This window comes from Gambusia affinis, linkage group LG19 (assembly GCF_019740435.1).
Source record: "Gambusia affinis linkage group LG19, SWU_Gaff_1.0, whole genome shotgun sequence".
Taxonomy (NCBI): Eukaryota; Metazoa; Chordata; class Actinopteri; order Cyprinodontiformes; family Poeciliidae; genus Gambusia; species Gambusia affinis.
This window is the reverse complement of record NC_057886.1, coordinates 5,351,915-5,376,386: the sequence shown is the minus strand read 5'-3', so window position 1 is coordinate 5,376,386 and position 24,472 is coordinate 5,351,915. Positions and strand designations below refer to the sequence as shown.

Here is a 24,472-nt window from a genome sequence, read left to right as displayed (position 1 = left end):
GTGCAACCTTCTCACACGTCAGCAGATCACCAAATGGAGAGGCGGCAGTAAATTCCTCTGCCACTCGCAGGATGCTCCCTTGTGGAAGAAAATACTTCTCGGGAGAGCAAAGAGGCAGAGAGAGAGCGGGCGTGGTGGGAAGGTATCCGATAACAGAACGCAGAGGGGAAAACGGAGGTATCAGAGAGGAACGCCACCACAAAGGGTGAAAATAGAGAGGGGGGAAAAAAGGAACAAAATGGAAAAATACGCATCAGCGGATGTGGTCAACCCAACAGCTGACGTGTTGGCAAATAAATCTTTAGAGATGTTCCAGGACTTGTGACTTAGCAGCAGACTGTGATGCTAGTTGGCAGCTGGGATCAGAGACAGAAATAGACGCTCATAATGGGTGGTGGAATGTCTCCACCCTCGAGGAAATGACAGCAGAGTGCGGGGAACCACCTGGGGGAGTGTTTGAGGGGTGCAGACAGATCCAACACACACACAGCCAGAGACACACACACAGACAACAACATGCAAATCTTCTATGATTTTAATCATGATTTAAAATTAAGTTTTAATGGCTTTAATAAGCCCAACTCAGTCGATACAACTAGGGCTGCAACGAAAGTTTATTTCAGTTGTTGATTAATCGATTTGACTATTCTGATGATTGATTAACACATCCTGAAGAGTTTTAAGCATTTTTTTTTATTTTTAGAAAAGCATTAAAAGATGCAAAGTAGGGCTGTTAAAGAATATTTCAGTAATCGAGTACTCTATCAATTCTTCTTACCATTAATCAGATAAATTAAATTCCTTTTTAAATAAGAAAATGAACATTTTATTGCCTAAAATCCAATAACAGCATTCCTTCAGTAAACGCTTTACCATTAGCAGCTAAAGAAAATGATAAAGAATCGACAGGTGAAAAGCAGAGTTTGCTTTTTTGGCCCGTGACAGAGTTCACTTCTCCCAAAACAAACGAGACTTTCTAGACAAATGAACTAGAGTTCAATTAAAGCGGATTATACAAGGCTGGTGTGAATGCATCCTTTCTCCAACAGGAAGCTTCTGGGATGACACCAAACCGGCTGCTTTCGAGGCAAATGTTTCCAGTCATCTATGGCTAGAATGCATGTTTCCTGGTGCAAGAAGTTGGTCGACTCCATGAAACACGGATGGGAAGCGAATCCAGAAAAAGAGCTCAATACTAGCTTATTGATTCCCCTGAACGCTCATTCTTTACTCATTTTTCAATTCATACAGAAAATAGGAGTTCGTAAAGAGAAGAAAAGGCACTGCTATATTTTTAAAAAACTATGTTTTTTGCTTTTTTTTAATAGCTAATTACTTTTACAAAGTTTTCTTTATCTTTTGCTTTGGATTAGAGTGTTTCATTGCTTCCCATGTGTTTTTTGAATGGAAACCAAAACTATAATGACTATAATAACTTTTATTAAATACTGCGTAATGGTGTAGACCTTACATGGTTTAATGCAGTTTTAGACTCTGAACTATTTTCCCATAATAAACAACCCAACTTCAAAGAATCTGAATTACCAATTCAAGTATTTACTCACTGAAAAATGAAATTAAGATAGGGACGATAAATGTTTGGTAAATAGCAGTTTTCGTATCTCTAGTGTTGATATTTTTAGTTGCCAGCTTCTGCTCCAAAGTGGTGAAGTCAGCCTGAAGGCCAGTTTCTTACTGTTCAGCAGAAAATGTACAATAAACTTCACATACGGTCACAAAACCTTTAGTTCATGGAAGATCTATGAAGTGAACACAGATGAAAATTTGACAATGGCTTTGAAATTCCCCTGAAGGAAAATACAATTTGGAAAGTTAAGCAAAAACAGTGAAGAACGGATTACTGCACATGTGGCAGGTAAAATACTTCCCATATTACATCGATTTACTTTAGCCTGTGTCCTGTCAGCCTGGATTTGACTTCTAAGACTTGTTCTATGCTGAGCTTTGCTCTACAGAATAAAAAAAATCAGATGGGATTCTGCAGTCTTTCCCTTTTCAAGCCCCACAAAACACATTTTTCAAATGCTTCTCATGCAGGGGTGAAATGAGAAAAGTCTGGGGGGAAAAAAAAAAAAAAAGTGGGGGGGACTTAAACTGGTGTAGCAGAGAACCACATGTTTCACAAGCTGGGGTACTGGGAAGATGAGATAAACATCACTGGGCTTTAAAGACGAGTCTTTCTTTGAGTCAAAATTAGATTAGCTCTGAGAATCTGTTCCAGCCATCCTACTATGATGTAATGACACTGAAACACTGAAATGGAAATGCATTTAACCCCCAGATTGGACTGAATAGTTCTACAGATTTTGAAGGTCGATAGGCAATAAAGAGAAAGGCAGAGATTGTCTAAAAAGGCCGCCTGCAGACCGGAGAGGCTCGGCCGCACACAGACGTAATCTGCCGCTTTCTGGTTCAGAAAGCAAAAAGCCGGTTCCGACAACAACTAACGGCGGGAAAACATTCGGCCGTGTTCTCGTTTCCCACAACAGTGAAGCAGGGCGGAAGTGGCTGCTTGTTGTTCCACTCTGCCGTTCATCACAGCGTCGTCTATCATTCTGTCCAAACACACCGCTCTGAGCTGAACACTCAGACATTTGGCAAGAAGAGACGCTTCATCAAATATCATGCCTCACTTTTACATAAAGTTCCTGAATCAGGGTTCCATAGTCTCTGCATGTTTCTAACATAAAGCAAAACCACTAGAACAAACTTGTAGAATGAAAAGGAACCAGTTATAATCTTCTAAGCGATAGATTATAGAGCACATGCTTCAAACTTGAGGCCCGCCGAAGCTTTTTATGTGGCTCCAAATTACGTTAATAAGTCCCTCCAGTTTTTCACAAATCTGCAAAATTCACTCACCATCAACAGATCCCCACAATTTTTTCTGATTTTATTCAAAACTTTTCTCTAAATTTGTCAAAAACTTTGGGTTTTATTGACTGCTCCCTCAGCCTTACTCGATGTCGAGTTACAGTCCGTGACCTATTCAGCGATAAATAAAAAGTCACATTTAAGGTCATACATTAGTGCAAATATCATAAAAAATCCTCACAAATATTTATAAATTAGCACCATAAAATCTGTGAATTTGATTACAAAAAAACCCCCCATAAAAACAATCGCAAAATCCTGGAGGGACATCTATTTATTAATATTTTAACAGTTTAATGGGTTTTATCAATAAATTCTGGCACAACCGGCCCTTTAAGAACGTTCAGATTTTTGATGAGGCAAAAAATGACACACAGTTTGACGCTCCTGTTACAGAGGAATCATTTTTCACAGACTTTGTGTCTCTGATTTCTGTAGGAATTTTTGGCCTACTCCTTAAAACCTTTTTTCAGTTTATTTCTGCTTTTTAGGCATTTGAGAACCATCAGGTCTTGACTCTTTTCTCTTTTTAGTCATTCTGTCGTGGATGTGCTGCTGTGATCAAAGTCCCTGTCGTGTTGCATGATGCAATAGGAGCGAGTCTGCAGCTGCCGGACAGACGGCTTCAAATATAACTTTGGGATGGACAAGGTAAAACCAAAAGAGAGGAGAGAGGGTGTTTGTGCTGAAATGACTTTGGTTTTCTTCAACAATGGGCAAGTATTTCTCCTTCACTGTCATTTCCCTGCGACATTGTTCCAGATGTCTGGTGGTTCATTTAGGTCCAGCATACAGTAAGTCTTGCTGCCTGATTCGGTGTTAATGACACGAGGCTTTTCTGCTTGTAACGCTTCCAAACAAGAAAGACGAGATGGTGATATATTGCGCAGCAAACCTCGATAGCGATAAATGGTCGACAGCATGACACGGCGCTGCTTCAACATTTGAAATTGTCTCCATTTCCTCAACCTCCGTCTCATTCGGTTCTGGTTACAGACTGATAGGGGGGAGGAGTCACGTGTCTACAGACAGCACACATGAGAGTAGCTTGCCTTTACACAGCCTTTTCTTTTTCTTTATTTGATAGTGAATCGACAGGAAAGAGGATGACGAGAGAAGGGGGGAGACGTGGGACAAAGGTCACCAGGCCGGGAATCAAACCTGCAACTGTCGTGTCGAGGACTAAGTCCTCCATATGTGGGTTGTGGTTATCCCCTGCGCCACCCCAACCATTTCTTTTAAAACATCAAAAACAATAACAAGGGCAAAGTGACTTCAATCGTTGACATAAATTTTTGTCTATCATTCAGGTCAACAAATTCCAGTCTTCAATGAATTGTCTTCCATAAATCTTTAATATTTAACATCCTGGCAGAGGCTTGTACACTCTGAGAAGCCCCAGTTAGGTTTTGGTGGCAACTTCTCTGACGACCCTCACATTGATGTCACATCATCAGGACCTGGATGCTACTTTGTCTTAAACCGTGAAAGACTTAAAGGCACGCTAAGGTTTTCTAAAAGTCACTAAACCTTTACAGTAAGTCCTGCCACATCAAGAATAATCTCTCTAAATGTCTCATGTTGACATTCCTCACTACATCCATTTACTTCTCTTGCTTGTCTCGGTCAGAAAGGATTAACTGTTCCTAGCGCTATAATAAAAACAAGACAGTATATTTCATTGCTGCATTAAAACGCCTTCTCTAACCAATGTTTTTCTCCTGAATACAACAGAGACAGCGGATGTCTTGAGCAGCAGCTTAAAGACAGACCTTTCTATGTGCACTGCTTTAATTATGATGCAAAGTAGCGTGTCAACAGGCGGAGCAAAAAATAGCCTCATGCTGCGGGGTTTGCCTTTAGGCCAATGAAAGGGGAGAAAAAGCTGCTCTGGGAGATATGCTAAAAACTATTTGCAGATCTAATCGATTGCAGACGGCAGCCGTCCGGTGGCTCTTTGTGATGGCCGCTGAGTCCAAGAGGACGAGGCCGTTTTCCTGGGTTAGGGAGGATTGATGGGTGTTTTTTTGGCAAGTCCAATATCAGGATGATAATCTCTGATTTCTAGCAGGAATTACAGAAACACAGGGACATCAGGGGAGAGCTGCAGGGAGTTCACTGTCGCAAATTATTTTGATAAAGTGATAAAAGGTTAGATAACTACCTTTTATGACTAAGCTAATGTGGAAATAAAAAAAAATATTTCTACATGATTCAAAACCTTGCCTAAGGAAACTAAGGCTGTATTCACACCTGATAGTCTGGCAGACTCACTTCGATTGGGGACCAAAATTGTAACATTTGCTACATTTTCAGCTGGTGCAGTTCGCGTTCACATTGCAATGTGTCAAACAAACCAAACTATTTGAAAAACCTTTTCCTGTGTCCCCTACATGGCTTCTGACAAACTGTAAACTTCTTACAAACTTCTTTAAAGAACGACTTTGTCCATTTTATTTTTTTCTCACTCACCTCTTTTCAAAGAAATAATAAAATTCAACTGGCCATGTGTTTTATTTCACCTTTTTCTTCCATGATTCTTTAAGGGACGCAAACTTGGAAGTACATCAGTGAAGACGTATTGTTTGGACACTTCTTCATTCCTCTGGAAGATGTACCAGTGGGACAGGGGAAAAGTCCCAAACAGACACCTGTCTCGTCACTCAGACCCTGGGTGTGTCCTTCACCAGCCCTGCTCTGCAGCTCATGCTGCCCCAACAAAAGGCCCCATTTCCCAGGGAAGAACTCTGGAGCTCCAGGCCTCTGGGTTTGCACCCCTGCACACAGCACCGTGATCCCAGCCCCCTTCGGGCCGCACAAAGGCCCCATTGTAAGGCACAATACCGGCCGCCCCCTTTGCCTCTCCCCTGTACCCTCTTCTCTCTTCCCCGTAAACTCTTTCACTTTCTGCATCCTCCTGTTCTCACCCAACTCCCTAAATCACAGTTTTTTTTTGCTTTTGGCCTCATATTATTTCAATCTGTAACTCATCAGTCTGGATTTTCTACAGCAAATCTATCTGTGAATATCTTGAGTTTTGCTGCGTCGATCCTCTATTGCATTTCTTGACCATTTTCTACTTCTTTCCTGTCTTATCTATCCACTTTTGAAAAGCTATTGCAAGTACTGGACTAGTTGTGAGACATAATTCAAGACTTTCAAAAAAAACTACATATTTATTTATTACTATTTAAGAATCAGAGTTTCATTTATAAGCACTGAACTTGGGAGAGCAGTTTTTGTCCACTCAGCACAGAGAAACAAAACTTTAACACCATCTTGTTGTGAGGTAGTTGCACAAACCTCCTTTCCTGTTCTGAATCCACAAATGGCTAATATATAGATGATGGGCAATGTTTTTAGCATGACAAATTCCCAGACAGAACTTTAACAACTTTCACAAAAATGCAGCTGTAAACTGAAACTATCAAAATAAAAAGAAGTTCAGCTCTCTGCCTCTTTTTATGTAGTCGTCTCCAAACATGTTCTGCCAATCTGTCTTGCTAACTTTCTCTTGATCCTTTCCTCTAAAATAATCTCTGTAAAGGCCTCATATTGCAGCAGCAACAAACAGGCTGCAAGAACAGCAAGAAGTAAAAACTGAACAGTTATATGCGAAACAAACATGCATATCATTTATTTTACCTGGCAAGCCAGAAGTTGAAAATAAAGAGAGAAAATCTCAAACTGGGTTAAGCAGTCAAAAAAAAAAGGCTAACCATGGCAACCCTGGCTATAACCTCACACTGAGCATTGATGAGAAGGTGGACATTCCTCACACTTGTTCCCTTATGTTCCCTAATTAAAGACCAAAGAAGAGCGGGACAAAGAAGACTGGGCTGCAGCAGAGCTGTGGTTTGTATTTTTCATGTTTAGTGAAAGGCAAGTAAAATGTCTGGCAGGATGTGGGGAGTTTTCTTTTCCTCCTTATTTCTTCCAAGCCAGAACATTCTGGCTCAGAGAAAGGTGGAAAAAAAAGAAGAAAAATGACTGAAATTTAAAACGTAGATTAAAAAAAATAGTTAAAGAAAGAGAAAGCAAATATAGAAGAGTAGAATAATAGGAGCTCATATTCACATCCAAAGCACCTTGTTGCAACCATTTAAAGTCCAGTTTCTCACAGAGACGCACCGTCATTCTGGTCTAACCCACAGATACGCTCTGATGTGTCCATGGTAACTACGGCATCCCCTCCAACAGGGGTCCGGCTGAGGCTTATGGGCAGTTCAGACAGCTATGTCAACTTTGACAATGACTCAGCTTGCAGAATTTAGCACAGCACGGCACGGGAAGCAGGAACGGTGGTGACCTCATTCCACAGGCGGCTCTGCCCGTTACGAGCGCTCCGAAAGAATGAGCTGGGAATTAGAGGTCAGGGGGAATGAATGGTGGCACCGCAGACACGTCCCAAATTCTCCGAACAAACGTGGCTCGCTGTCCTGCATCTGTTCGGCCCTTATGGTGGAATTATTTCCAGATTCCTTCACAATAATGAGTCTGACAAACAAGCAGACATTTGTCTCAGATCTGTGGAAGATGCAACAAGAAATTCCTCTGGTTGCTGAAATGAACCGCTTACGACTTTACGGTTTCTCTTCGGTGATAGGTCAATGAACACACCATACCAATGCAATACCAGGCAACTATGACATACACACTCTTCTGTGTGGATGCGTGTACTGAGTCAAGAATATTAACTAAGGTTGCTACAACAGAGAGCTACGCTTCGATGGGTCCAAATCCTTTCGTTACGTTTCCATTTCGGAGAGGAAGCCGTCAGCACAGGACATTAATTCATGCAAATCCTGGAAACATTTTGTCAAATTTGCAAAGGTGCAAAGGTTTCAGCAGCGTCCAGGACGGCTAAACAAATTGCAGGAAAGTTGCGCTGTATCGTCCTTTTAGCGTTCAGCCTGTGTCTGTCATGGAATATGTTAGATTTGTAAATGTTTTTCTGTCTTTTGGACATTCATGAGTTTACAAGTGGCAGTCTACAACCTAATTTGAAATGTTAAACACACAATTCATTCTTCTCAGTAGCATGACGACAGTTTAAAATGACAACTTGAAGTCAGTAAAACCACGTTTTATGGTGACTGCTCTCTCACACAGTCACACATGATGTCTCCAATGCTCCTAAAATAAGAAATTATTGACCCTTAGAAAATCATACTGTCATGCTGGCGATTACAGCATTGTCAATGCCAGACAATTTATGAATTTGGTATCCACAAAAATCTGCAATGAAGTGCAAGCTCTGAAAAATACATTACATGCATCTAAACGTGAGGGGGGAAAAGGGATTTTGTGAACAATGACATCCTGTCAAATCTTTAGTGCAAGTGTGGGGCTTATGATGCACTCCTGTTCTGAATAGAGCATGTATACTGAAATCAAATGTGTGAAATCCACAATGTGCTACTGAATCATGACTGGGAACATATCTTTTCTTTCACATCACCTTTTCAATTTTTTTTTTCTCATCTTAAAATATCAATTTGTGAAAACACCTGGGAAAAAAACGTCAATGCTTCCTTTGAATGAGTTACGCAATGGATGGTGTTAGAAAAACCTGAGATCTGAAATTTAACGTAAATATCTGCATCTCTAGTCTCTGTTGCTAAGCTGAACTGAGCCATTAAATCGAGGAGTGTGCTGAAGTTCTGGATGCACTCTGTGTGTAATTCAAGCTAATTTTCCCGTTGGAAAACAATGAGGGTAATTTTTCCATGTGTTTTTGCTCAAATGAGGTTACATTTTATTTATTTCAAGAAGTTTTATATGTCCTGATTTGCCAAAACTTAGAAGTGTGTCTTTACTGTTTTGTCGGGTAAGAAGTCCATGTGCTCCACAAACAGCTGTTAAAGTGTGAGGCAGCTGTAGCTTTAGCTTTAGCCATGACAATTTGTGTAAATGTGGAATAAACACAAATCCACACTATAAGTGGAACAAGTTAATTACAAAAGTCAAAAAGGTCTATTATTATGAAAGAAGCAGGTTGCAAAGCAGTTTTTCTTTCTCTTTTTTTTTCAAATAAGAACAAATGTATTCTTGTGAACGCATCATGATGCTGCAATTACTGCGAAAATCGTGTTTCAACAAAACAGCAAAGCTGATTTACTTTACAGTGCACTGTGTGGGATTTTCCCTAACCATACTGAGTTAAATTTATGAGGGAAATGGGACCATGAACTGTCAGGGAGGACTGAGGCAAAGAATTGGGAAGAGACTTTGCACATAGCCGAGCGTGAATAAATCACCATCTGCACTGATCTTATGGTGTAAGACTCTGTATACACTGTGTAAATCTGCATAACACAAGCATTCGTTTCAGTCACAACCCTCCATTCTGCCTGACATCCTCTACGACCCCGACACTTTCACCCACTTTACAGTCATTTGTGCCGTGAAACTGAACCTCATGTTTGCTGTGAGCGACCTAAAGTTCAGACCACGAGAGATAAAACACAAATGTAGCTTATAATAAACAAGAAGGGCATCAATTTACTGGTTTGACCCATACTTAACCTCTCATTTTTACAGAAAATCAGTGTACTATAAGCCTGGCGGGCCACCAGGCTTTACTTGCGCCCCTAACAGGTTAGGCTTTGTTTGTTTTATTTATTCTAGGGGCTTTTAAGACTTCATAGTTGGTGTGTAGGTATTGTTGACAATGTCCTCCAATAGGACATAATAATACCTAGAGATAGTTTCACATTTCCTCTCAACTTTAAACACTGTTTTAACTTGAAAACGTGGAAAACTGCGGGATGACTGCCCTAGTCCCCATACCACCAGGCTTAGCTAGTTTTATACATTAATGCAATGCAAAAACTATTCTCTGATCTCTGTTTCTCAATGAGCAAATTAAAAGCTTTAAACGCTTAAAGATGACACTTGTTACACTTATAACACAGCATATGATGATGATGATGCATGAGGGGTTTATTTTACCTTGGAGCATGCAGCGGTACGCTGACTCAGAGATGGCATAAATGTGTGGAGGCATTTCATGTCTCTTCTTTCCTCTGTACATCTCTATGATGTTCTCTGAATAGATGGGCAGGTTCTTGTAGGGGTTGATGACCACACAGAAAAGACCAGAGTAAGTCTGCAATCATAAAAATTTTTCAATTAAATTAACAAGAAGCATAAAGAGGGAGAAAAACACTTTTAAGAGGAGATACAAAAAAAACGAGTGCTTTTTTTTTTATTTACAAGGAGCTGAACATTCCTATCTTTATACGTCATCTAACCTGCACTCCATCAATCCAACAAGGCTTATCATCACACACTTTTAGGAGCTGACGTCATTACAACACACTGACAGACAGAGAACAGGCGGAAACACAGATTTGAGAAAACGGTGATTAAAACGGTGATTAAACGCAAGAATAAGAAGTCTTCTTTTTGACACTAGAAAGAAAAACTCCCACAGCGCTGCGATGAGGCATTTCACATTAACTCGGGTTTCATGATACTTTGTCTAGAACGCTCTGAAAATGTTTAGCCTCGTTTCTGACTTGTGGTGTTGCTTTTGGAAACGCAATTAACCCAACAACGTCTCCCTGGAGGGCGCGTGTGGTAAGAATCTTTCTTCACAGGCAGTAAGAAAGGCAGCCAGCGCTGAGTGAGAGGCCATGGTGGACGCTTTGAATTCTCCCTACAGACGACCTGGTTTCTGGTTGTCCTTCCTTTGTGTACCCAGCACATGGGTGAGCACACAGCATATACCTGCAGAATGCAAAACTCAACAAAATATTAGAAAGTTTAAAAAAGGAACAGTGATGAAGACAATCAACAGTGTATAAACGAATGAAAGGAGACTTTTCTTTTATTTAAATGGTGAACTTTTTAAAATGCTAACAAAACCCTAAAATGATCAAGAATTTGTTTTTGTAAGACTGGAGACAAAAAAACAACAACAAACTTTTAAACTTTTTCATGTTGTCAGAATATGATCAACATAAAGTGAAGCATATTTCCATCCATCCATCCATTTTCTATACACCCTTTGTCCTTAATGGGGTTGGGAGGGTTGCTGGTGCCAATCCCCACCTAACGTTCCGGACGAGAGGCGGGGTTCACCCTGGACAGGTCGCCAGTCTGTCGCAGTGAAGCATATTTGTGAAGTGGAAATATATGCTGATTTTCACACAATTATAAAACAAAAAACAGAAATGTACGGAGGACCAATCCTGCCATAATTGAAAAATAAACAATAAATCAACGAATGATTGCAAATGATTGCAGGATCAAAAGGCAGCTTGACAAATAAATTAGTGCCTCATTAAACGCTAACGAAATAGTAAAAAGAAGAGATTTATTTAATAATTGATCTATTACTTAGGTACAAATGTATATTTTTATTTCAATGTTTAAGTGTAGCAATTCATCTTTGTTCTTTTGTTCTTTGTTCTCATTTTATATGTTGTTTTATTTATTTATTTCAGATATTTAAAATGAGTCTGATTTTGGGTCAAAGTGTCACAGTGAGAATAAAAAGGTTATGGTTTTTTTTTTTAAATAGTGTATCATCTGGTTTCAAATGTACGTACACTGTTGCAAGGCATCGCAACCTTTTATTTTTGCAACCTGGCACTAAAATACATGCTTTCCTTGGACTAAGTTCAACTAAGCCTCACTTTGTGAAACTGTACGTTACAGCAGTAAAACAACTTCTTAACATTTTAAAAGGTATGACCCACATTAATCTCTTTAGATCAGAGCATCATATCATGAAACATTTCTTTAATAATTAAATCCACTTTCAAGAAGCAGACGGCATGATGCAGCCGTTGTGTAACAGCTCTGTGCACTGAGCAACCAATGCTAAAGTGCTGATGCAGAAAAAAGGCAGATGAGAAAAAGAAGGTGAGAGAGGTAGGCAGACAGAAAGGAGGAGTAGGGGAGCGATAAAGCTGACAGAACTCCCAGAGGTCGGATTCGGACGAAAGGTAGAGGTGTAACGAACACTGTGTGGCGTTGTCAGCTGTTCTGTAAATTGCTAAGCAGTGGAGAGACAGAGACCCGGATGAAATTCTAGCTCAGCACTCTCCTTTTTAATGAAAATTTAATTCCCCCTCTATCTGAAAACTGTAGCTGCTATAAATAGAGACTCTGTTCTGCTTTCTTCGTCTAGCTGGAACAGCTGGAACGGCTGCAGCTTTTACGCCGAGTCGCAAACGACCAACGAACTCAACACTCCCAGCTCAGTCCAGGAAAGAGAAGGTGAAATTTCCACAGTGAAACCAGATCCAGCAAAGGGGATGCTGTGACCTGGTAACAGCTGAGCGGCACACAAGCAACAGCAGACACAACAGCCGAGCCCATCTGCCGCCTGTGATCACACGGTCGGCGTGCCAGCGTTAAAGGGACACTCCCCACAAAGAGGAGAGGGCGCGGGGGGCGGGGGAGGCAGGAGCCGATGGTCTGCTGGGAGCACACAAGACTTTGACTTTGACCGCTTCAGCGATTTCATAACAAAGCTAACAAAGTGTTCAGACACTCGCAGCTCAAAACACAACCACAACAACTCAGATGCAGATTGTCAGATGATTTTAGAGGAAACGGGACGGTTTCATTAAGTTTTTCAAACGTCTTACTTCATTTACAGCAAGATCTTTTCGTGTAGATGTGGGAGTGACAGCCCTGCAGAAGTATTCATACTCCTTAAATGTTTCCATTTAAAAAAAAAAAAAAAAGAAGAAGCTATCTTAAAAGTATTTTATTGACTTTTAATATGTTTGAGTGATTTTCATGTGAAAAACAATGGTTTTCAACATTTTATTCAAACGAAGATAGATCATTTGTTCTCCATCGTTATATCCAGCTGTGAATTGATTACAGTTTTCACCATTAACTACCGTACTACTTAATTTCAATCAATCGTAATTAATCTCAAACACATCAAAGGAGCAAACGGCTGCAACAAGACAAACTGTGGAAAAGTTTAACAGGTATCCACATTTTTGCAAGTAAATAGAACATGACATAAACTGTAATTTAATTCCGGTACTCCGAAAATAAACTATTCGTCCACCTTCACATCCCTTATTGACAGTTAAAAGCTGGATGTTTAATTAATTGTTTAAAAAGTGTCATGCTCGGTGATAAAAGGTTTCTGTCCTTCCATCTGTCCAGTGAGGGACGTTTGTTTGCCACACACTGAAAAATCAATAAAAAGCCATGGCAAGCAAAGGTGGAGGTGCACGCAGTCGTGTGCATTAATAATGTTTTTGTCAGATCAGTGAGTCAGAAACTCTGGATAAGCAGAAGGCGTGGGACTGGCAACAGAGCTGATGGAGATAGTCGAGAGACTGAGCCACATTCGGGTTGCAGTGGGCGTCAGGAAGCAGATAGACAGACAACCTTATTGCCATGGAGAAATGCTGAGGCTTTCTGACAGCTGAGGCTTATCTAACTACACAAAGGCCTTCTTGTAGCGCGGTTCGAGTGCAGCTAGCCAGCGTGTAGCCCTCCAGAGACCTGTGACTCACTACCTCATAGTTAGAAAGCTGTAACAATGAAGAACCTGGCCCAACAAGCTGACTGACTTCACATCTACAAAGAAGGCACAGAAGCATATTAGTATGCAGCAGAGGGTAGAGAAATGATAAGCTATGAGCAAAATTTAAAAAAAGGTGTGTGGTACCCATAGGGTGGCTATCAAGATGTACATATAATTTGAAAATATTCTGTCACAATGTTCCAAAAGTTTAAAGTCATTTTCATGTAAAACAAGAAAAGGTGTCAGATGGACTTGAATGAAGAGGCTGAAACTCTGTGATAGCTACTACAATTATCCCTCTTTTACAAGAAAGATAAATGTGAATAAGCAGAAATGGCCTGGTTACCAGTAACACAACCTGGCTATCAGCTCCCTAAAAAAATCTGCTCAATTCTAATCTCACTTCACAGCTCCGTCTGGGATTTCTCCCATTCACTTGGATTCCCTGTGGTAGAATTTCAACCAGGCCAATCAGCAAATAGAAGGAGATGTTGTGAACGACGACAACGTTAATTTTCTGTGCTTTCTTAGCACAGAAAATTAATTGTAGTTTTAGCAATGGCAGCAGAGGAAGTGAAGGAAGTCGTTCTGTCCGTGTTGGCCAATCCAAATCCTAGATTAACATTAACATTAACAGCCGCCACATTCAGCTCAGCTCCTCTCTCTTTGCAGTGGAGGATGTTTTTTTACAGCACAACCAATTTCCAGTAAGCTACATCGTGTCGAACTGGCACAGTACACGTCACCCATCACTCTCGTTAAGTTAAGGCTGTATTGAAGTTGATTTTGTCAAGCAGCAGAATGGAGGCTAGCTACATGAGCAGATAGCCGGACTAATTATCAGCTTGTTGCACTCCCAAGTTAATAAGCAGTTTGAAGCAGCAGAGTAGCTGCTGCCACTCTGCAAAATTACGGTGGCCCGTTGGGGCGTGCTGTGGTGGCCTAGGGGATAGCACGACCCACATTTGGAGGCCTTGAGTCCTCGTCGCGGCCGTCGTGGTTTCTATTCCCGGACCCGGCGACATTTACCGCATGTCTTCCCCCCTCTCTCTCTCCTTTTCCTGTCAGCCGACTGTCATATAAGGGACACTAGAGCCCACAAAAGACCCCCTGGAGGGGAAAAAAGAAAATTACGGTGGCCCGGAGGTGCAAACCACTTCAGCAAATTGAAAGCACAATTACAAATTACGAAAGCACTACAACATTAACCAAAGCGCTACAACATTAAGGAAAGCACTGCAACATTAACGAAAGTGCTACAACATTAACGAAACGGAAGAGGTATGTGCCAGTGGGAGACCTAAGAAATTGCTCGCTTTATTTTTGAACCTGAAGTTACTCTGGTGCGCTTCGTAAATGAGTCTTTAGTGAACGCATAATAACTGACACTTTGTGGTTGGTCCGGAGCATGTCCAGTATCACCTCATATGTATGTCCTGACTCAAAATACTCTTGAACAGTAGTAGTAAGGTTTGGATCACGGAGAACATTCATGTTTTTAAAAAACACGTTAAAGCCAGAATAACTTCCGGTTCAAAAGTAAAAACGAGCCGTAGTCCAATCAGCGACTTCATAGGTCTCCCACTGGGACATACCTCTTCCGTTTCATTAATGTTGTAGTGTTTTCCTTAATGTTGTAGGGTTTTCCTAAATGATGTAGTGCTTTCATTAATGTAGTGTTTTCGTTAATTTTGTAGTGCTTTCCTTAATGTTGTAGTGTTTTTGTCATTTGTAATTGTGCTTTCAATTTGCTGAAGTGGTTTGCACCTCGGGGCCACCGTAGAAAATAGTATTTATTCCATTTTCCTACAGTTTTTGCTTAAGTCTATGTATTAAAATAAAAAAAATAACATATGAATAGTCTTATCAATAACTGTGATAACTTGTTATCTTTAGCAGCAGTGAAAGTAATTGTTGCTTTTTGTTTTCAAATAAAAGCAATTAGGTTATTTCTATATACATTATTTTGTTATTTCTCTTTTGCTAATAGCATAAAAGCTATGATGTTTTTACTTTAAGTTATAAACCTGTGAGAGCCATATTTCTATTTTATAAATATTTCATACAAAAACACAGATAGTCATAGTATGGGGATGTCCCCTTGCCCATCCCTCTCTCCATCCATCCATCCCTCCCTCCACGCATAGAGGCGTTGCACTAGATGGGGTGCAAAAACGATGTGGGAAGTTTTTTTTCTAGTCAGTATTTTATGTACTTAACAGCTGTTTGTGTATGAAATGATCAATAACAGAGGAACAGCACTGATTAGGCGCCCCTCCCCTCCTGTCAGCCGCTCTCTCCTCCCATACAAATAGCTTGGCGCGTTTTTTTTCTTTTCTTTTAAATTTGTAGTAACGCCTCGACAACAGGGAGCTAAAGATGGGGCGCAGAAAAAAACTCCGGGGCACAAAACAGAAAACGGAAGAGGGGAAAAGATAAAGATGTTGGAGAGACAAAAAAAAAAAAGCTTTTCAAAGTGGTTGAAAACAGTAGGTAAGTAATGTCAGTGTATCAACAAGAGAGATGTAAAGATTCAGGTTAGCTTAAGCTAGCCTAAAACGACAGGTGGTTGTTGTTGTCCAATACGGGACGCGATTTATTCCGTATTGTAATAAATGTCTGGTAGACACACCTAACACACACATCTCAACAATAAGTGTAATAATAATGACCAAAACAAAACACGGTAAATATTAGGGTCAGCTAAATTGTCGTTGCGGGACCTAAACAGGACCCCACCAACTGCCGCTGTTGTCATGGTTACCTAGAGACGGACATTAGCAGCTGCTATCAACCAGTGTCTTTTTAAAATGTCCACCCGATACTACACCGTCCTTTGACCTTATGTTGTTTAGTTTTTATTCAAGTACGTTTTTGTTAATGAAGACTGAGAATCCATTTTATTATTGTTTTTGTTTATCAGTTCCAGTGTTAAGTGTTCTTTTGAAAATAAAGTGTATCTATCTTTGGCAGGAAATCACACGCATTATTACATAATTTTCATTAAATCAGTGTAAAAAGGTCTTCAAAAAATATTAGCATTTATCGCAATAATTTTTGAGACAATTAATTGCTCAGCAAAATTTTTTATTGTGACAGGCCTAAGTGTCACAGTATTTTAACAACAGTAAGGAAAAAATATTTTTGGTTTGACACAATAACCAAAAATATTTCTTATTTTGGACTCACTTTTTTGTTCAGGTTTTTTTTTTGTTTTTTTTGCAAACACGACAATACCAAGAAAATGTCAAGGCTATAATGCAGTGAGAATATAAAACAGTCCACATGGTGAGTCTAAGCAGGATTTAATATTTGTTCATGTCTTAGAAAAGTGTCTGACCAAATGCTACAGACAGGCTGTCGCTTCAGATCACAGCTGGGCTTTTTTTCTTTTTTCTTTAAGTAGAAAAGAAACCATCTACCGAATCACGTAGTCATAGTGACACTCAGAAAAATAAGTCTCTCCAATAACCCTGAGAAACAGCACTGCCTGCGGGGGGCGTAATATTATGTCTACAAAGGTGTTAGAAGGGGTTGTGGAGAAGGTTAAGAATGTAGTGAAATTGTTTTCTACGACTGAGCCCAAAGGGGGGAAAAATGCTCTTCCTGTTAGAAAACCAACTCGGCCAAACGTATGTTTTCAATTTTTCTTAGGCAAGGGGACAATTAGCAAGCTCCAAAACCAATTTAAACCAGGAAAACCCAGAAACCATGACACTGTGGTTTACAGGGGGGCTGAAGAGGAGCACAGTGAGCTAAATCTAAACCATATGGGACAATTCACGAACTACTGGAAATTCCTGACTATTTTTTTTTTTTTTTACATTTTTTTTTTGTCTTGCTATTCGGCATAAAAGCATCCAAGTAGCTGCTGGCTTCTGTAGGGAATCAGTGGTGATGTTTTGTCTCACAGAAGGACAACTGATAAATTTGCCTTGCTTTGGCCGAGTCGGAGTCTCGGAGGCGATGGCCCACATTCTATTCGTGGAAAACGAGCCACTAAATGGGTCGACGTCACAGAGGAGCTGCAGCTCCACTGGAATTAGATCATGGGGACAAACGTGTGTTAAAAACAGAAGAAACTTTAACCGTGAACATTTCAATCCTGTCTCGCTCAGATTCAGTCCTATCTTAGAATGATAGAAATTATGCTAAACACATAAAAACACATTGTTTTTATTTAGGTTAGAGAAAAGGAGGTTGAATATAAATGTGATTTGCGGTGACAAGTTTTCCAAGGTCATGCATCCAGAATTACACTGAAAAAGATTTGTGATTTTCCAGTCATTGTACAACAATTTTAAAAATCCTGTCTGCTGTCAGAAGACTGCCCTATTTTTGTTAACTGGAAATATTTGGATGATAATAAGGAGAAGGAACAATCCACAGTTTTCTCTTTCATTTTGTGACAAAGTCTTGTGATTTTTGTTTGTGCTCTGAACTAAACAAGCCAGCAGAAGAGAGTAAAAGACAAACGGACTCAGTGGTTATAGAAGAGGTCACGCTACAGAGATATATATATATATATATATATATATATATATATATATATATATATATATATATATATATATATAGACACGTTACAGGTTATTGTTTATATCCGCTGGAGGGCAAAAGGACGATTCTTCCACCAACATTAACGTTACTTGAGTAAAAGTAAAAAAGTACTGGATTTTAAAAATACTTAAGTATTAAAAGTAAAAGTACTTTCTGAATGTATTACTTAATCTCTAATACAATGTCATTAAGTGGACCTATCGTATTTAATTTTAATACCTGAAATATGTTCCATTTTAATGAACAATGCAACAGATAAAGCATGTTTTTATTGTGTTTACTCTCTGTGACAGTTTAGATTTAGATTTGTGATTCTATGCATCATAATTTCAGGGATGGAAACATCTTGTCTCCTGTCCTCACATAGCATGAACTTCATCTTTTGCCACTAATGGCATTTATTTTGAAAGAAATTCAACAGAAAGGGGATGGAAAGAAGGTGGATGAGGGAGAACATGCAACCAAGGAGCCACGTAGCAGTTTTGTAGTCAAGACCATCTAACCTGAGACCAAGACCAGCACCCCGTGCTACATGACACAATAAAATTAAATGCACCTTTCTAAATTGTTTCTCAAATTGATTTGAAAAATCCACATTCCAATAAAAACACCGATATTAAATACTTAGAGCTAAATAAATGTAACCAGTATCATTATCAATTCAAACTCTTCTTCATTTTGCTTTGCTTCCATCTCTGTGGCACAATCTGCAGTGGTTTCCTACCAACCCTAAAAGATACCGCCCTGGACATTCGCCCATATCACCCATGTCAGAAACCACAACGGTCTGCTCCATTAAACATAGAAATTAAGGCAAAGCACCAATGGTAAACAACGCTCAACTATGAATACTGTCCAAGGTGCAATAAGCAAGAAGTAACCAAGCAGAAGGAGCACCGTGACTGTTCTCACCCTGTTCTTAACTCCTTCACTTTTTAACAAAAAACAAAATGCAATGCGACTTGGATGTAACTTCAACTAACGCGACGGTTTTGTAGAAATATAATGAAGTACAAAGTACAGATACTTACTGTAAAATGTAGTGGAGTAAAAGTCGAAAGTATCCATCATTAAATATACTTAAGTAAAGTACAGATCCATGAAGATTGTACTAAAGTACAGTAACGAAGTAACGAAGAACTTGTACTTTGTTTCTTCCCACCACTGATCGAATGTGCACAAAATCTTTTTTTACTTTGGGAGGAAGCCAGAGTACCTGGAGAGAACCCATTCATTAACATGGAGAACTAAACCTGTTGTATTAAAAATCAGCAGCGTGACAAAAGTAACAGGCTGTGACCTAAAATAAAATGCAGCATCTTTTCTTATCCAGACGTCTACGCTGACTTTTTGTCATTTGTGCGCGACGTCTTTTCTCCTCCTTACAGAGGTCACAGCGTGGTGAAGTTTCAGCACCGGTATATTTAAAATTTTTTGCAAGACGTTGCAGTTCAGCCGTTGTTAAATGATGGTGCTGAACTGTCGGATTATGAGAGCAAACTTCCCCAGCCGGGGAAGTTTGCTCTTCACTACAACTAGAAGAATATTCGGAAACCTCACTACAATCTACTGTTGCATCTTCTCCAGCCGGAGAAGTTTGCTCTTCGCTACAACAAGAAGAATATTCAGAAATAGTATAATATACTGTTGCATCTTCTCCAGCTGAAGAAACCAGGGCATCCTCCTCTGGATTCCCAGCTGGAGGAGAAACAGTGCACTTCTTCTCAGAGCTGATGTCCTCAGAGTGACCTTCTCCAGCTGGAGAAGGTCTGAAAAGATATTCATCAAACTCATCGTATTCGATGCACTCTTCCCTATAATTATCTGTCTCAAATTTTACGTGAGGAAGCAGATGGTTAACTACCTTCCTCACTCCGGTGGTGATCAAATACCCCGTAGCAAAACTCAATGGGAAGAAAAACGTCGCTAAAACTTTCTCCATGCTGAAAATCGCTGTAAAACACTAAGTTATCTGTTAAGGAGCTGCTAGTCTAATGCCTGATGTTTAGAGATGAAAGCATTCATAACTCTAGATGTCATGGCAACAATGACCTCACTGTAGTTCTGGGGGAATGTCCTGCTTCTGGTCGTTGCTATGGAAACGGTCAGGTCAGTCCTTGAAATGAAATGAAATGAAATTTGAAATGAAATGAAATTTATTCGAACATGATACAAATATAAAAATAAAATAGTGCACAGTAACAAGAAGTGCATAAGAAAGAAGAGAAAATACAGATTTTTAGTTTCAGTTAACATATCATGCTCAAAATGGGGTAGGAAGAAGTGAGAACTTATAAACTCCTACCCCTAAACACTTGAGACTTTAGAGTCCTACTGTCATTAAAAAAAATCAAAATCAAAGTGGCAGTCAGAAGTAACAGTTACTAATATTTACCTATACATTTTCCCATTTTATGCTGGTTTATCTTTCTAAACCCTGACACCAAGTTGTTATCTTCAATACACACCTTATTGCTTTCTGTCCCCATGTGTGTATCTATTGAAAATTACCTCTTTGTACTTTCTTTTGAATTGAGTTAAACTATTGCTTTGTTTTAAATCTTCATGTAACTTATTCCATAACTTTACACCTTTAATTGAAATACAGAAGCTTTTTCTTGTTGTTCTAAAATTGCGGATCTTGAAGTTTGAGTGACCCCTTAAGTTATACCCCCCTTCTCTTTCAGAAAACGTGCTCTGTATGTGCTCAGGTAACAACTTTTTAGATACCTTGAACATAAATTGAGCCATTTTAAATTCTACAAGCTCGTCAAATTTGAGAATTCTGGATATTATGAAGAGCGGGTTTGTATGCTCATAATAACCGACATTATGGATGATTCTAATGGCTCGTTTCTGTAGGACGGTTACCGGATGTAAAGAGCTCTTGTAATTAACTCCCCACACTTCACAGCAATATGATAGATATGGTAAAATCAGAGAGTTATATAGAATATGAAGTGATTTAGCATTCAATACATGTCTAGCTCTAGCCAATATGGATATACTTCTACTGAGTTTACTCTGTAAATGTTGAATATGAGGTTTCCAACTGATTTTGTCATCTATTATTAAACCGAGGAACTTATTAGCAAAAACCCTTTCTAGAGTTACATCCTCTATTTGAACTTGGATTTCAGTATTTTTATAACAGTTCCCAAAGACCATGAATTTCGTCTTGTCCAAATTTAGGGATAATTTGTTATGGTCAAACCATATCTTTAACTTACTAATCTCTGAAGTGACTGTTGAGAGAAGATGCTCTAAATTGTCTCCTGAGGCTAGAATATTTGTGTCATCAGCGAATAAGATAAATTTTAATACATTGGACACTTTACTGATATCATTTATATAAAGATTAAATAAAACTGGTCCCAATACTGATCCTTGTGGTACTCCAGACAGTCTCCTGCCAATCAGATTCCACATCTCCCAATTTCACAAATTGTTTCCGGCTCTTTAAATAACTCCTCATCCAGTCAGAAACTACTCCCCTAATTCCATAGCGTTCTAATTTTTTAAGTAGGATTTCATGATTTATTGTATCAAAAGCTTTCTTTAAATCTATAAATATCCCTACTGCCAGTTTCTTACTATCTGTTGCGTTGGTTATTTCTTCTATTAAGTCAGTTACGGCCAGCGATGTTGACCGGTTTGCTCTGAATCCATATTGACTGCTGATAAGTAGCGAATGTTTTCTATGAATTGTTCCAGTCTTTTCTTAAAGAGTTTTTCCAGGATTTTAGAAAATTGTGGGAGAAGAGAAACAGGCCTGTAGTTAGTGAAGAGGTGTTTGTTGCCAGTTTTATACATTGGTTTGACCTTCGCTATTTTCATTTTGTTGGGAAATGATCCTGTTTGAAATGATAAATTGCAAATATAAGTTAGTGGTTTAGAGATTCCTTTAATTACTATTTTAATAGTTTTCATGTCCAGATCATCACAGTCAGTGGAAGTCTTATTTTTACAGTTATTCACAATGTTTATGATTTCTTCTTCTAGTACAGGCTTGAGATATAAGGAGCTGGGATTATTCTCAATTAGATATTGCTGAGTTGCAGTTTTTGTAGTCGGTATTTTTTCTGCTAATTGAGGTCCTATATTAACAAAAATCTATTGAATTTATTGACGACACTTTTCAAATCAGTAATATTCTGTTCATTATCTATAAAATAGTCTGGATATTTGTTATTGTTAGCTTTTCTAATAACTCTATTTAAAATATTCCATGTTTCCTTAATGTTGTTTTTATTCCTATCCAGTAATTTATGATAATAGTCCTTTTTACATGTTTTTATAATATTAGTTAACTTATTTTTATATTTCTTATATTTGTTTTCTGATTCAGACGTTCTATGTTTTAGAAATTCTCTATAAAGTTTGTTTTTCTTTTTACATGCCTTTTGTATTCCTTTTGTGATCCACTGTTCATTTTTTGATTGCTTTTCCTGTTATATTGTTTGATTGGGCAGTGCTTGTTATATAATATTTTAAATATTTTTAGAAATTCTTCATATGCTAAATTCACATCATTCATTTTATATATTAATCTCCAATCATAGGCCAACAACTCAGCTTCTAGAGCTTTTAGTGTCTCTTCAGACGTAACCCGTCTGTAATGCGTCTCTCTATTTTTGATCGTCTGTTTTGCACTTACAGTCGTAGACTATGAACACTGGTAAGTGATCGGTTATGTCATTCATTAATATTCCACTAGTTAAATTATTTTCCAGCACATTTGTAAAAATATTATCAATTAAGGTAGCGCAGTGCGATGTAATGCGACTGGGCCTAGTGATTTTAGGATACAGGCTTAAACTGAACATGGTGTTAATAAATTCTTCAGTCATTCTATGTTTATTTGGATTGAGAAGGTCAATATTGAAATCCCCACAGAAAAATAATATTTTTTGATTAATTGTTATAAATTTTTCTTCTATCCAGTTGTTGAATACTTCAATGTTTGATCCAGGGGCTCTATAAATGCAACTCACTAAGACATTTTTCCTTTTTTCCACGAGTATTTCTATAGTCACACATTCAAACATGTTGTCCATCACAGTTGACATTGTTTCGATCAACTTATAATTAATCTTCTTGTCAACATATAAAGCTACTCCCCCTCCATTTTTGTTTTCTCTGTTCTTACAAACCATTTCATAACCATTGATTTCAAAGTCTATGCCCTTATCACTATTGAGCCAAGTTTCTGATAAGGCAATAACATTGAATGTCTGTGAAAGTTGTTGGAGGTATTGTTTGATGCTGTCAAAATTTGCATAAAGGCTTCTGCTATTGAAGTGAATTATTGACAGCTTTTGTTCCATTTTAATGCTGTTGTTGAACTGATCATCGCTGTAATAGTGACAACTATCATTGCTGACATTATAGAAGTTGTTATCAGGATCAATGTCAGTTTCAATATCTTGCTGATGATAGTTTCTGTGTTGGAATACGGGTAACTCTATATCCTCATAGGCCATGATCTGTTGCATGTTTCTCTTTCAGAAGTGAACGTCAGCTATGTCTGGCTGTCTGTCATACATTGTTGGATAATTTAGGGGTACTAGTACGTGGATGGGTGATCAACTTATCATAACGTAGGTAAGCAATGTCCCCTCTTTGACGTGCTGCTTTTAAGTCCGGCATTAGTTCCGCCCTCCTTTTCCTTACTGCATCCGTGAAGTCTTCGTTAATGAAAATCTTAGATCCCTTAAGTGCCTTGGTGCTCTGCAGAATAGTTGATCTGTCCTTGTATCGTAAAAATTTGACAACAATAGGCCTGGGTCTGTCTCCTCTATGTTTACCGGTGCGGTGAGCTCTCTCAATGTCAACCTTATGTTGAAAGTTTAGCTTTTCATTTAAAATAGTTTTCACTTTCTCCTCAGTCTCAGCCCAAGTCTCATTTGGTGATTCAGTAATTCCATCAAAAACCAGATTGTTTCTCCTTGATTGCCCCTCAAGGTACTCCATTTTATCCGTGATAGTCATCATACCCTCACATACTTTAAATATGTCTGACTGCACCGTGTCATTTCGGTCCTTGTGCTTAGCACTTTCTACTTTAATGTCGTCAATGTCTTTCTGTGTAAATTGCAGGCTGGTTTTAATGTCCTGTAGTTCTCGTGTCATTGCGTCCATTCTGGTGTTAGTAGTGTCCACAATGATTTTAACAAAACCCTTAAAATTGTCCTGTTGTTGTTGGAGTAACTCCATATACATTTGCTTTTGCTGGCTCAGCAACTCTTTGACTTGCGTGAGTGATACATAGTCCTCATCTTGTCTCCCGTCGGTCTTGGATCCTTTTGGAGGCATTATTTCGCTTCTTTTTGCCTGTCGCTTCCTTAAGGCTCCTGCTCAGCAGTTGGAGGCCACTGCGCTGTCTCTCTGTGAACACAGACACCCTGGGCCAGACGCGTTGTCCAAGCACAGCCGATCTCTCGCTGTTCAGCTGACTGTGGTGGATAGCGGTCTTACGGACAAGGCAGAGTTTTACCTCTGCCTGTT

At 39.0% G+C, this 24,472-nt stretch overlaps 1 protein-coding gene across 4 annotated transcripts in view; it reads right to left on the bottom strand.

The window, feature by feature from the left end:
• LOC122822120 (myosin-10) overlaps nt 1–24,472 on the bottom strand; it is a 74,824-nt gene that overhangs the window by 45,271 nt on the left and 5,081 nt on the right. For all 4 annotated transcript variants that reach the window (XM_044100545.1, XM_044100542.1, XM_044100543.1 and 1 more), the window contains exon 3: nt 9,850–10,006. In XM_044100545.1, the coding sequence (XP_043956480.1) occupies nt 9,850–10,006 (157 nt within the window). The remainder of the gene's footprint in view (nt 1–9,849; nt 10,007–24,472) is intronic.